Genomic DNA, 14645 nt, shown 5'->3' on the forward strand with positions numbered 1-14645 from the left:
AGTAATTGTATATGATGTTGAGTTAACACACCATTTGTCTCAATGATGGACAATTCATTTCGAAAGGAAGACATATTTTATTGAGTTTGAAAACTAAACTACGTGTGATGATTGTCAAAGGTTTGCGCCTGGCAAGTGGGTATACTTGCCAGGTCGATACGGCAGTAAAAACTGTGCGCCTACGCTGCAGTGGCAGGTCTGCGCCACCTTTGAAAGGCCACGTGTGTGGGTGGCACAACCAGTGCTGCAGGCCCACTAGTGGGATTTGATTTACAGGCCCTGGGCACACAGAGTGCACTGTACTAGGGACTTACAAGTAAATAAAATATCCCAATCATGGAAAACCAATCATAACACAATGTATCTGGAGAGCATATACACTTAAGCACTAAATAACAGTGGTAAAGTGCCCAGAGTCCTAAAACCAACAAAAACGAGGTCAAAAACAGGAGGCCGAAAAGCAAAAAGACTGGGGGGTAAACCCACTGAAAAAGCCAAGTCTAAAATGTTCTACATGGTGTCTCTGGATGGAGAACACACCTTGGTTGCAGGTCTAAATGAGTAACAAATGAAGAATAACAAAAGAATTCAAAGGAATGCATTAAGATAGTTCGCACTTTGATGTTCAGGTGAACTGGTCACACAAGCATGGAGCCTCTGGCTCACAATCCTCGCTCTGAGCAGAAGCTACAGATAATATTTTCTAATGCTTCAGAGATATTTTCTAGGCGCTTGATTGTGGTCTCTAACTGGAAGGGGTTGTAGTACCACTACACTGTTGACCGGCACCATTGTCTAGTTCTCAAGTGCAGTTGGGGGGGCGTCGAAGCTGTGGCACAGTGTAGCGCAGAGGAGTCTCCTCCGCGCCTTTACGGGGTAGTTTGAGCAGAGTTGCAAAGCTGCTACTGCAGAAACCTTTCCCTTTTCCATGCTTTGGATTAACTACACACTCATCTCCACATTTTACAAGCAGCTCACGCCCTTGACTGGAATCTAATGCCAAATAAATTGAGATCTATAGAACCTGAAATGCAGTTTAGAAAGACCTGGATCTTTGGAGCATCAGATGACTTCTGTCAAGCCCTCATCTAGGTCTCTATTCTCCACTTCTAAGCTTGTCTCTATCCGTATAGCGCCAGGGGGCTCCTTCCGGAGTGACAGTTTGCGCTTTATAAATACCACATTTCATTTCATTTCATTGACTCCACCCCAACCCATTGCTCATTCTGCCAATCGGGCTGTTTATTCAGAATGACTTTTTGCTTTTCTTTAAACAATATTCCGGACATAAATAGGGACCGGGTGAAGAGATTTGGGAATTTATTTAGCGAGTGAAATGGTGAAAAAGATTATGGTTATTTTGAGTTCCTATGGTCTCTGTTCTCTAGAGGACATTGCTACCAATCCCACTTACGGTAAGCAAATGAAAAGCCGCATGGCTACTAAACCCCTCACTGACTGGTCCAATGTGCTAAGGAGGAAGGGGGCCATCTCCAATGCACAGAGAAACTTCAAAAACACAGTGTCGGGCAAAGCCCTTATACTAATTATGAACCTCACATTTTGAATTATTGACCTAGCATTATGTTGATAATAAACATGGTGCTGACATCCGAAACAAATAATTTTAAAACATGGTTGTTTAGCACAAAACAGTAAATGTAACAAATGAATCTAGAAACCCCTTTTTTGCCTGAGGACTTCTTTCCATCATGGCTTATCAGTTCAGCAATTAGTCCCCACAGCTGTGCTGGAAAAAACTATGCACTCTGCGATTACATTGGATGTACTTGCCAGGAGGCGGAAACAGCCAACAATCAACAGCTGGATGCTGAGAGAGAAATAACCCTCTGGACTCATACAAGACATGCTGACATGATCTCAAAGGAAAGGCTAAGTGGGGCTGACCCAAAGCAACCAATGGCTATAGGGCTGTCCCAAAGCAACCAGTGGCTGTAGGTCTGTCCTAAAGCAACCAATGGCTGTAGGGCTGTCCCAAAGCAACCAGTGGCTGTAGGTCTGTCCCAAAGCAACCTATGGCTGTAGGGCTTACCCAAAGCAACCAACAGCTGTGGTGCTGACCCAAAGGCCTCTCTTTGTGTATCTACACGGTAGGAAGGTTTTGCCAGACCTACGGTTAAAGTCTAAGGCAAGAAGGAAGCACAAGTTCAACTTTTGCTGGCAGCACCGCCTCACACCTCATGGTGCTGCTGTCATTACCTGCCTCTGGTGAACCAACAGTTTAAACCTGTATTATTAATAAATACATTTTGCAGCAGCGCAGGACCCTGGAAATGTAAAACCTAAGAAAAACAGCCCTAGCCACATCTCAGTCTTATGACAGCCCAGCTTGCTAAGAAAGTTACTTTGCACATTTTTTCCACTGTACTGAATTGGTGTATTCTGCAATAAAACATTTGTTGACGGCCGAAAATGCCTTCTATTTTGAAATCAGCCGCAGTAAAACATTAGGATGAAATGAAGTTGCGAATCCTGACTGCTCGCATCTATATGTGGGATTTGCAAAAGGTTTGGCAGATTTGCTAACTGTGAAGCTGGCAACGTCTTTTTAATTGAAAAAAATCAGTGCTACTTTACTGTTTAAACTTTCCTACCGCAGAGCAGCACCTGCTGCCTTTTTTACCTGGATGGGGATCGGATCGGTTCTGTCTAAATGACTGTGTTTCATGACTCTGAGGGGCCTATTAGGATGTGAGCCGGTCGGAGGCTTTCCAACTCACATCATAGGTTTCAAATCCAACAGCCTTATTATGATAAAAGCTGCCGGATTTGAAACCGGCCGGCCAGACCGACTGGCTTCCGACGGGCTCAAGGAGCCCATCCACCAGTCAGAAGCTGCTCGTAATATAGCGTTATAGCCCGCCGTAGCGGGCCATACCGGCTGTTAAAGGCCCGCTGCAGCGTTAAAGGCCCGAGCCGAAGGCGAGGGACTTTAACAAAGCAGAGGGACTTTAAAAGCCGGTATAGCCCTGCTACGAAGGGCTATAAGGCTATTAGAACATTTTGCCACTAGAGGGCAGAATGTTCTAACAAAACAAAGCCTTCAGGGAGCGCGAGGGGATTCAAATCCCCTCAGGCTCCCTGAAGTCTTTGTTCACAGCCAGGGCTGTGAACAAAGACACATTGGAATGTTGGTGCTCTGGGCTTATACCAGCCATTATAAGCCCGGAGCACTCCATTGTTTTCAATGGAGCTTCCAGCATTCCAATGTTCTAATCCCTTATGAACGACGTTTACACCGTGGGGATTATGATGTCGGTTTCCGCCGGGCTTTTCAAGTTGCGCTTTCCGACATGAAAAGCCTGTTGGAAAGCGACTTTGGGGGCCCTTGAGGTGTCTGCCACCGGGTGCAGGGATTTACACAGGCTCCCATTTCTCCATGGGAGCTTGTGCTACGGCCGGTTTACGGCCGCAGCACAAGCTCCCATAGGGAAATGGGAGTATGCGACAACACCATGTGTGGTCGCATTGTAATGGCAGTGTAAGGACCGCCAACTGGAGGTCGGTCGGTCCCGAGACCGCAGGGATGTAGAGCGGACATGAGTCCGCCTGACATCATAATCAGGCCCCGAGTCCTTTGTACTTTGTTATTTTAAATAATCGCTAGGAAGTCCTGTGTTTAATGTGTTTTGGAATTCCTACAGTGTGTTGGGTGTCGGCTCATGCCGTATACATAATTACAAATCAATATAGCTGAATCCAAACGGAGTTAAATGCTAAAAACATATAAGATGAGCTTATAAAAGTATTTGAAACACAGTTAGTGGAAACAGAAACTGTGTTTATGTCTTCACAATTTAAAATCAGTTGAATGCCAGGCAGCATTTCAGGTCTCTCAAAGTAAAGGTAGCTAGAAATGTAATAAAATGATCAATGCAGCCGAACAATGATTGGGAAACTAACTAAAACCCTTCCTTCCACAAATTACATAATGCCATAGGAGGAAGAGCTCCCACAGCACAAGCCAAACCACTGGTCTCACGCACACTCCCTGCAGGATACAGTCAACATCTGTATTGTCAATAACCATTTGGGTGGTCCCAATATCCAAAGTAATGCACATATAATGGACAAACAAACCCTATCACTTTGAACCTATCTACCATGTTAAGTTATTTTCTTGAACCACTGACCACCCCAATCTACTCACTTGTCCGTGCTGCTCATAATATATGAGTTTTCACATCGTCCATCATCGTGCGACATTCCGAGGTTGTGTCCAATTTCATGAGCAACAACGGTGGCCATCGATACTGGTGTGCTGCTATCACTGAACTATGAGAATAAACAAAATCTGAGTTAGAGGAGATCAATAAATATGACGATTAAACCTCAGAAAACAGTTGCTGTTGTGGGGTATTTACATTAGCTTCAGGAGGCGCTTACAGATGTTTGATGAAATATACATATTGGTGGTGGATGAGACAACAGGTCATTGAAGAGGAGGATGTGTAAGTTTGAGGAGAAATTTACAGATGGTTGCAACCTTGCTAACAGGTAGTTGGACATGATTTTGCGGATGGTAGTGGATGAGTTTGCGTATTGTTGAATATGAATTTACATCCAGTCCAGAACGAGTTGAGGGATGAATGGGGAGTCGGTAACATACCATTGAGACGGATGTTTCAGATGTAGGCGATTAGTTTTTAAATGCCTGGAAAGATTTTATGTGTGTTAGGTACATCTTTGCATGTGGTTGAAGAAGAGTTTACAAAAGTTTCACGAGGAGTTTGTGAATGGTTGAAGTGGCATTTTTATATAGCTTGGAAGGAGTTTACATTTTACAGAAGAGGTAACACATGGTCACCAGGCAGTATGTAAATTACGTAGAAGTCATTCACTGATCTTTGGAGAAGAGTTTATACACAAGGCCCTAATTACAAGGGAGCTCGATGGGGGTAGGTATTTGCTGTGTCCGATAAATATCCACACTACGAGGATACAGATTAGGTGAATACATACGAATCCGAGTTTTCCATGTCAAAATGCGGAATAAGAGGACCATAGTTGTGAGGTGTTGACATAGCTAAGGAGGAGTTCATATTTCTTTGAGATTCGTTTACACTCAGCTGAGGACAGATTCTTTGAACAGACTTTCAGGGATGGTGCCAGATAAATTTACAGATGGCAGGGGAACAGTTTACCTGTATTTGTGGAGGAGAATACACTAGCTTAGGAAGGAATATACTTACTGGTGGGAAGAGGCCTACAATTTGTTGTGCAAGAATTTGAGAGAGTTGGGGGACGATTACATATGGTGAGGGAGAGATTTTAAGATGTCGGGGAGAAGTTGACCGGAATCTTGAGAGTACTTTGGCAATGGTTGCCTAGCAATCTGCCAACTTTTATCAGGAACTTAAAGCTGGACAGCATCCGTTTACATATTGTTGTCAATCCTACTATATAGGGTTAGAGAGTTTACATATAGTTGAGGGGAAGCCCGACTCGCATCATTACAGGGGTGGATAGGTGGTAAAATACCACGGGTGAACAGGGAAAATGTGTTCATTTTTTTCAGATAGTTATGATGGGTTTTGAATTGCTAGGGAACTGCCCAGAAAGAAACGTGGATATATTTGAGGAGAGGTTTTTAGAGATAGAACAGAGCATTAAGATATAACGGAGGCGATTTCGGATAGTCATGAATGGGTTTAAAGATGGATGAGGAAGTGTTTTGAGATCCACATGGGGCATTTAGAGATAGTGTATGCAATAGTTAAAGGAAGGTTAGCTAAGAGTGTCTGTATGAGTGAGAGATCAGGTTTTCATAGAGACGCGCCACAAATTGAAATTTATTTAGGCATGTCCTTATTGAGGATCTAATGGTGCCGGTGTTAGAACAGGTGCCTCGACATTTCATTTTATGAGGACGGGGTTTATCCTACAGAGTTTTTTAACAGGGAGCACATTCTACAGTATGATTGCAAGGCCTGAACTGCAAAGAGTCATCCATCTTACAACAGCTGGGTGGGGGTGAGACCCAGGTTAATGCGTGTTATTATAACATGGATGTCTATATATTGGATGAGCGGCATAGAGTTTTGAAGGTCACTCGGGTGTTCATGGCGAGCCTGTGGTATATTGGTGTTTCTGCTGATAGCAGTGGCATGCTGGGCAAAGCGACAATAGGAACTTTTGTAATTTATTAATCTAGGATGGACAGGCTTACAGCAGCTGGGCTGGGGGTTTCTGTCAGTCCCAGCTGCTAATGATTTGTCATCTGAGGATGAAGGGACCCACGGCATGGAGAGAAACGTGTGGGGCAGCTGCCCAGAGATCTAACATCGGCATGTACCGTCAGTGATGTGTCGAAAGCGGCCTCTAAGCTTTTAGAACTGAAACTTTGGTTGATAAAATGTAAAAGGATAAGTGGAGACGTAGCATCGGCGTCAGGGCAAGTGTTGCATCTGTTAATGAAAAACAAGAAGTGTGCTTTAGAACTGTTGGCTTTAGCAAGTGGTAGGACATCGTCTATTCGAAGGAGGCCGGACAGTCTCTAGGGAATGCCTTGCTGGTGTAGGCAAAGTTCAGTATTGCTGGCATGGACAGGATCGACGACGCTGTGCTCAGTGATGATCACGTGGAGGGGGCAGAGGTAAATTATTATTACCCCTTCATTAGTGCTCATCCTCCCAGGCTTTAGATTATGAGGTGGCCCCGCCCTCAAGGCAAATTTTTTTTCGCAAGTCTTTTTCCTGTTTCAGCGTGCAACAAAGGAATAGTCCCTCGTCTGTTTTTCTTGCACCTTATACGTCCCACCTCGCCCCCTCACCCCACTGGCCCTGCTGGCTTTCTGTCTTTGGACGGCGCTGCTTGTGTAAGGTGCGATTAATAATGTATAATGTTTATCCTACACGAGCTTGAGCCAGCAGCATCCTGGTGGGGCTACATCCTCAGACGTTCTTCCTTCCTTTGTGCTGAGCTTGGGCAGGGAGCATCATTGGGTATTCGGGATGTGCCAAGTGGATGCCATATTCCCGGTGCTCCTGGCTGCAGGCAGTGCACGAGGGCGCACGCAAAGACTGTGGCAATGTTCAGCATCAGCTTTCTTCTCGCGAGACGAGTCTTGCTTGATGTGTAGCTCATGTAAACAAAACCCTTGCCCGAGTGTACTCTCATTTAAAGTCATATTGGGGACTGCTAAGCGTTCAGAATGCTGAGCATACAGGGGAGGTGCAGGAGGGCATTACGCTTTCAAGAGCTGATTTAGAAAGTTTGATTAAGGAACCTGTGACTTCAGCTTGGAATGAGCTCATAGAACAGAAGACAAGAGAAAATAGAGATGAAGATGAAGGTCCGAAAGGTAAATATGTCCAAGGACAGCAGTTTCAAGACTTGCTCAAGCATATCAGAGGAGTGCTCAGCTTCCAAGCTAAACTACAACAGGAAGCAGATTCACTTATTTGCACAATATGCTGCAAAAGAAGTTGATGATTTGCCTTTCCATGATGTCATCAAAGATATCATTTTGAAAGAAAAGAAAGATATTAAGACGGCATCTTTGCCAAGATTTCTGTCAAGGAAGTATCTTCTGCAAGGCTTGGAGGAGCAGTTTCCCCAGATTTCAAAGTAAATTCCATTTTTACTAATCAGGGCTCATCCTCTTATTCGGCTTCGGAAGAAGCCTCTCTTCCGAATGCAGATGAAATGAAGGTGGAAGCGTCTTTTAAAAGGCGTTAAGGGTCTCGAATTTCACTTTAAGAACAGAGACATGTGTGGTCTATGCTGCATAAACTTTGTTGAAGCGCTTCAGGCCTTTTTTGAAATGTTTACAAAAGGGGATGGACCAATCCCACATTCTAGCAAAGATGGTGCTTTCCGCTTAATTGTTATTGGACTCAACATTTGATGCTTTCTAGTCATCAGCTAAGGCGACAGGTGTGGCCACTGAAGGAAGAAGATTATTGTGGCTAAAATTGTGGATGATTGATCAGTGACAAAGATCAGTGGTTTATTGTTTACCCTCCCATATTTGGTCCCGAACTTAATGATATGGTACAAAAGTCTTTGAGGACTTCAGAGGGAAGGAAAGCCTTTCTGCAGAGAAGACCATCTCAAGAACTTCAGGATAACAAGTGTTCACTTTCGTGGTTGGACCCATGCATAGGGGGCCACTATGTTGGAGAAATCCCAACCACAGCCAAACGGCACAGAGCAAAAAAGGTTCAAAGTCCAACTATATGGACAGTCCAGTATAAGAAGGAATTTTGAAATTTCTTCCCCAGTGAAGAGGGTTCATAAAGGACAATTGGGCACTAGCCATTGGAGAGCTGGAATATCAAATAGAGTTTACAAATACACCCCCAAACCGACTCTTCAGGGTTTCCTCTCTACCGAGAGTGGCGATCAAGAAACAGGCAATTTGACTACCACATCTGCAGAGAGGGCACAGGATGTACTCTGTGATCTTAGAACCAAAATAAGACGGAAGCTGAAGGCCAGTGTTATATTTGAAACATGACCAAAATCGATCCACTGTACCCCATTCAAAATGGCGACTATGCAAACAATATTTCGATTGATTTGAGAAGGAAATGTTTTTCTGATATTTAACTTCAAACTGCATGCTTCCATGTACAGATTATCCAGACAGTCAGCAGTATCTCAAATTTGCAATCACCGTTACCGAGTGGGAGCCTTCCCTTTTGATTTGCCATCATCACTAAGGATATTTACGAACATACTAGCTCATGGTGAAGCTTCATTACAGTTAAAAGGCATTCAAAGTTTCATGTACTTTGATGATTGGCTTATTTCTGGATCCTTTTTTAGAGGCCAAATCCAGTGTTATAGCGGTATGCAGACATCTGAAGTTCTTGGGTTCAGAATAAATCGAAAGAAGTAAAGTCTGGGATCAAGAATACAAGCTTGCAGTCTCATCTATTAGAGAAATTGATACTTCACCATGCATCAAACAGGTCATGGCTGATGTGCAGGGTCTAATGTCACTGAGTACACCTTTAGGCCTTTGGACTCATTATCATTTAAAACTAGTGTTTCGTGTTCTCACTTTTTACTGATCTTTGATGTCTCAGACTTACAAAACCTTGATTTCATTTTCAGACATGCTAAGACTGCAGCTTCAATGGTGGCTGGATCTAGAAAACCTACCAAAAGGAATGTGCTTCACCTGTCTGAATCCCTGAATAGTGACATCAAATGGCAACCACTGGGGTTGGGCCATGACATTAGATGGCATGGAGGGGAAGCAGAAGTGGTCTAATTAAGAGCAGGTACACTCTTAACATTGGAAGGCCTTGATGGCCACTGAATATGTGACGTTACAACGCGATCATTTAAATCGCGGTACGTTACATCGCAGTTATTACAACACAAGTCATTACAACGACTTGCGCAGGAGGGCGCTGGACTTAGGAATAGTATGATTTACTATTCCAACTCCAGCCTACGTAACAGTAGGGAAGGTATTGGAATAGTAAATCATACTATTCCTTAGTGTATAGCGCCATCCAGCGCAAGTCGTTTTAACGACTTGCGTTGTAATGGCCGCGATGTAAAAGCATCGTGGTGTAACGACCGCGTTGTAAAGGTCGTTTCCCATGGCCATTTGATATGTGCTGCAGATATTTTCAGTTCACCTGGACCGGAAGTTGATTTTGGTCAGGATAAGCAATCAGGTGGCAACAGTCAAGGGCCACAAGGAATCACATGCTAGCAGAGATAGTAATGGGCGTTTCGTCATGTCCAATTATTGGGGCCAATGGAACATTCATGCAGACAGGCTCAGCCGGAACAGTCTTTCCTCCATGAAGTTTCACTTGAGTCAGGAAATGTTCCAGGGATCACAAAGCAATTTGGCATGGTTAGACATATTTGGATCTCTGAGCAATATGTTTCTTTCTCAGTTTTGTTTTGAGATTTGGTGTCATTAGACTCAAGTGGTGGATGCTGTACCGATCTCATGGCCATGATCCTATTGGAGAAAAGGCATCCTGCTTGCCTTTTATCCAATTCCTATCCTTACGAGGGTACTGAGGAAGATTCAGGAGGAGAATATGGTTTTGATTTTGGTTTCTAATCCAGTTGCTTCAAGGGATTTGTCAATTGTACTGAAGGACTTACAGGAAAGAACATTTGAACCACGAGAGGAGGCTTATAGTTCTGAGCTTTCAGCCAAGGTAGCTTTTCTAATAGCAATAGCTTCAGCTAGAAAAATAGGTGAGCTGGAATCACTGGCAATCTCTTACCCATATCTACAAACTTTTCCTGATGAGGTGGTGTTTAGACCGGATTCCAACATTTAATCCAAATGTTCAAAAACTGTTGAATTTATCCTAGAATATAATTTTTACAGTTTTTGATGAGAATCCATCTTTTTCGGTTCCTGTATCATTGGTTATTAAAATGGTGTTGGTAGTTTACTTGGAGAAAACTAGGGATTTCAGAACGTAGAATGCCCGTTTTGTATCCTATAAGATGGGAAACAAAGGCAAGAAATTCTTCTCCTCCACTTTGAGCAGGTGGGTCCACTAAGCTATAATGCAAGTTTATTGGTAGGCAGGTCATGAAGTCCCATCACCTTTACTAAATAGATCAACAAGGGCAGTATACACATCTTGGGCAGAAGTGGCTGCGGTCTCCCTACAGGAGATAAATAGATGTGATACATGGTCGTCTCCACATACTTTTGTTAAAACATTACAGATTGGACTTGAAAAGTCTGTTCATTTTGCTTCTGGTGTTTCACGAACGAGCCGCAAAGAAAGGTTACTGTTCAGACCAGCAAGGTCCAGGAGACTCACCAAAGTCAGGAGAGTCAGTGCAAGACTGGAGCAACCAATGAAGCCCAAAAAAAGTAAAGTTGACTCTCAAATGGACTCACAGGCCCGAGGCACAGGAGTCGCGAGAGGACCTTGAGCACTTTCACAAAGCAGCAGCCCAAGGAGCACTCGGTGCGAGGAGGCCGGAGTTCTTTGTATCAAATGGTGCCAGGAGTTGGGGCAACACTGAGCCCAATGCACTTGCTCGGGAAATGCCAACAAGCATATGCAACTGCAAATGAACAAGGTGCACTGGGGTACGGGTATTGCAGCCCCCAAGAGGGATTCTGACCTATGAAGTAATTGCATATAAAGTAACAGTATGAAATCGATTTAGACTGTAATTATGTTATTGCTGGTGCCCTTTTCGTTATCCTTGTAATGTATGACTGGGAGGGGCACGGACAAAGGGGAAATGATCCCATTACTAACTGGTAATCTTTATTACGCTGAGTCCAAGTGCTCCTCATTCCAGTCCACAACCCACTCTCCCTCCCTTTCTGTGGTGGTACATACAATGTTTGATCATCTTGTTACAGGCAGGCCACCCGGTGAGGCAAGGGTTTTTTAATAGGCACAAGTACACCACAGGACGGACTAGTACTTTGTTGCAAGTTGAAAGAGAAAAAAGGCTTGTGAAAAGGGTCTTTGCTGGGGTAGTTCAGATCATAATGTAAGGACTGGCGAGGAGCACTTGGACTCAGGGTAACGAAGATTAGTGATAATAATAGGATTATTATTACTATTATTTATGGAAATGTGTAAAGGGCACTTACACATATATGCTAAATGATGACGAATAGAGGCAAAGAAGGCGATACTTTGCACACTTTACATATAACTAGGTGGGCATGAAGATAATATTGGACCCAGTTTATAGTGCTGTGTGCTGCCTCCAGGAATATAATGAACCATGGAAGTGAAGAGTACCAGAGTATAGCTACTTCTGAGAGATGATGAGTCATGCCCTCTCATCCACAAAGTTAAAAGATGCAGTCCAGCTACATATTCCATCGAGTAAGACAGTCTCTGTTTTCCTGGCTGAGTTGCAAGTTACTTTGTAGTATAGTAAGGTGATTGTCACGTCAAATTATTTGTAATTGATGTACACCTGTGTTCTCTAGGTTTTATGTAACTGAGATACATTTGGTGATAGATATAGAGGTCCTGTTAGTTATGGAGTTAATGGCACCCTTTTGAGGAGAGGTGTAAGCAAGGCTCGCTTACATGAAACTAGGACAGATCCTTATTTGAACAACTAAATTTATGTAGAGTATGATGCATAGAGAAGGCATTTCTACACACTAAAGAAAGTGAAGTGGGTGACGTTGATGATTGACGCAGCCCTCTAGGTAAGTGGTAAGTGCTGACGAAGAGGGTGACTTTTGTTATGTTGAGGCTCGTGCTGACTGAGGAGCGTGATGTAGTTGTGGCAAAGTTTTGTAATTTCTTGAAGACTTAGAGCAGTTCATTCCAGAGATTGGGGACTAATTGTATAGAATGAAGTTTATCTCCAACAGCAGTTATGTAACTAGCTTCAGGTATAGGGCAGAATGATGCGAGGCCTACAGTGTCATAATCGATGATTATGTCATGGAGTGTGTGTCTCTGTCTGACTGGTAAGTCTCTGTCACATATATTCTGCTAGATAATGTGTTGGTGTAGTTGGATCTTTGTTGCAGCTGGTTGCCTTGCACTTATGTAGAAAGTTTGTATCTGTGTAGAGCGTCTCCGATCATAGAGGGCTGTGGTGTGTTGGCGTCTTGCAGGTTGAGGAGAGGGACTAGTAAGTAGGCATGGTTTACCTCGCAATACATCAGTGTTTAAGGGTTTTGGATGATCTAAACAAACCATAGGAATGAGGAGGTATAGGAGAGTAGTGGCATGAAAGCTTGATTGGCAGTATGAGTTTCTGCGAGGAGTGGTGTTGTGAGTGAATGTTGGTGAGTAGTGCTAAGAGTGATTTTGAATATTGTTCCATATATGGGTGAGTGTAATTGTCATGGCTGTGGATGAGTGGTGCTTTAGGTGAATGAGCAGTGTTTTGAGTTATGGAGAGAGTGGATCTCAGGGCTGGTGTATGTAATACCTAGCATTGATTGTGAGTGGTGGAAAGAAGATGTGAATGTGTCACTTGTAGTACAACCATGATCTGTCTCTTGCTGTGACCCAACAAAATAAATAGTCATGCACAACTCACTGCATTACAAATGCAAATTCAAGAGAAATAGCATTGCAATGAAGAACCTAGAGTAAAGAAATGGCTAGTACAATGCCAACATAGCCGCAGTACATTTCAAGCAAACCTTCAGTATAATGTCAGATTAACGAGTAAAGGGTTATGGGATTTGCAGTACATTGCCAAAGAAGTCCCAGGAACGTCAGAGGATCCTAGTACAATTTCAAGTCACCTGCTTTACTGTCAGATGGCCCCCAGGTCAAGGAGTTGTGACCTCAGTGGAATGTAATTGGACTCTCAGTACAGTGAGGAGGAATATGAACTACAATGGAAGGAAGCACTGTACAATGTTACCCTCGTTGATAGCATAAGGGGCCCTCGGGCGATGTCAGGAGACTGAATAGCTGGGACTGGAGGAAGTCAGGATTGGGCAGTGCAAATTTAGAGAAAAAAGCTGAAAAATATACAGGGGGCACTTGTAGGGAGGTTGGTAATGGTTGGTGTTGAAACTAGGGCGTCTGGGCACAATATTAGTAGTTATTTCAGCGATAGGTGAATGGTTTATGATCATTTGGGTTGCGATTGGCAGTGGCTATGGAATGATCATTATGTTTGCTCAGTCAAAATCTATCTACAATGAGGGTCTTACAGCGCTTATGGAGCTTCCAGTAGTTGGTGAGCAGACAGTGCCAACAAACGCCATCCCAAGCACATTACCATAGGGACCTCGGCCTCTGCAAGAAAAACACATAGCATGAATACAGGCAGATCCTTATGTAGCTCTAGGTCATCCCTGTTGCACTCAATGGAGATGCTGACCACAAGGATTAGCCTAGTTCTCCTTTGGCACAAGCAGGACAAGAAGGATGCAATTTGCATAGTCAATAAGAGGGACCTCCCACATCTGTGTGTGTACTCCGCTCAAGTCAATGGTTTGGAAGAAGCAATCAGTAAAGCACCTCAAATTTGTCTTTGGACATCAAAGAGACTCATGTTTTACTGCAACAGACCTCATGGAGAACAAAAATGCTTATTACAGAGCAGCTTACATGAGCACTATGAACACATCATGAAACAGGATCCTTTGTGGGATGATTAATTCCGTCAAAATTCCAAAAGGAGTCTGAATCACGCACAGAACACCAAGTCATCAAGGATGAAAGAATCTCTCATAGCCTATCTTTTTCATCATCTGGGCCAAGTCCACCCTGGGGATCTTTTGCCTCTCTTCTGGTCCCACACCCATTATCCTTCTTCCATCAGCTACCATCACACCTTAAGGCCTGCATGACTTTTGTTGGAAAATTGCCCTCTCTGAAGGGTCACCCTAAACTTTTTACCTTCCTACTCCCATTTTTCTGACCTCTTTTTTGTTGGCTTTCGGACTCTGGGCAATCTACCACTGCTAACCGCCAGTGCTAACCAGTGCAAGGCTCTCCCCCTAAAACATGGTAACATTGGCTCACACCGAATTGTCATATATAATTAACGTATAAGTCCCTAGTAAAGTGTACTACATGTGCACAAGGTTTGTAAATTAAATGCTCCTAAAGGGCCCGCAGCACTGCTTGTAGCCACGTGACAATGTCTCAGGCCTGCCACTGCAGGGCCTGTGTGTGCAGTTTACTGCCACTTTGACTTGGCATTTGAAAACTACTTGCCAA

General features: G+C 43.6%; 1 protein-coding gene across 1 annotated transcript in view; it reads right to left on the bottom strand.

Moving 5' to 3' along the window:
* The window catches only part of LOC146866832 (disintegrin and metalloproteinase domain-containing protein 9-like), a 762935-nt gene that overhangs the window by 488925 nt on the left and 259365 nt on the right, over positions 1-14645 (bottom strand). Inside the window, exons 10-11 of the mRNA XM_085601842.1 lie at positions 13631-13715; positions 4172-4296 (exon numbers count right to left, since the gene is read on the bottom strand). Coding sequence (XP_085457968.1) covers positions 4172-4296; positions 13631-13715 — 210 coding nt within the window. The remainder of the gene's footprint in view (positions 1-4171; positions 4297-13630; positions 13716-14645) is intronic.

Source organism: Triturus cristatus, chromosome 1_2 (assembly GCF_964204655.1).
Source record: "Triturus cristatus chromosome 1_2, aTriCri1.1, whole genome shotgun sequence".
Classification (NCBI taxonomy): Eukaryota; Metazoa; Chordata; class Amphibia; order Caudata; family Salamandridae; genus Triturus; species Triturus cristatus.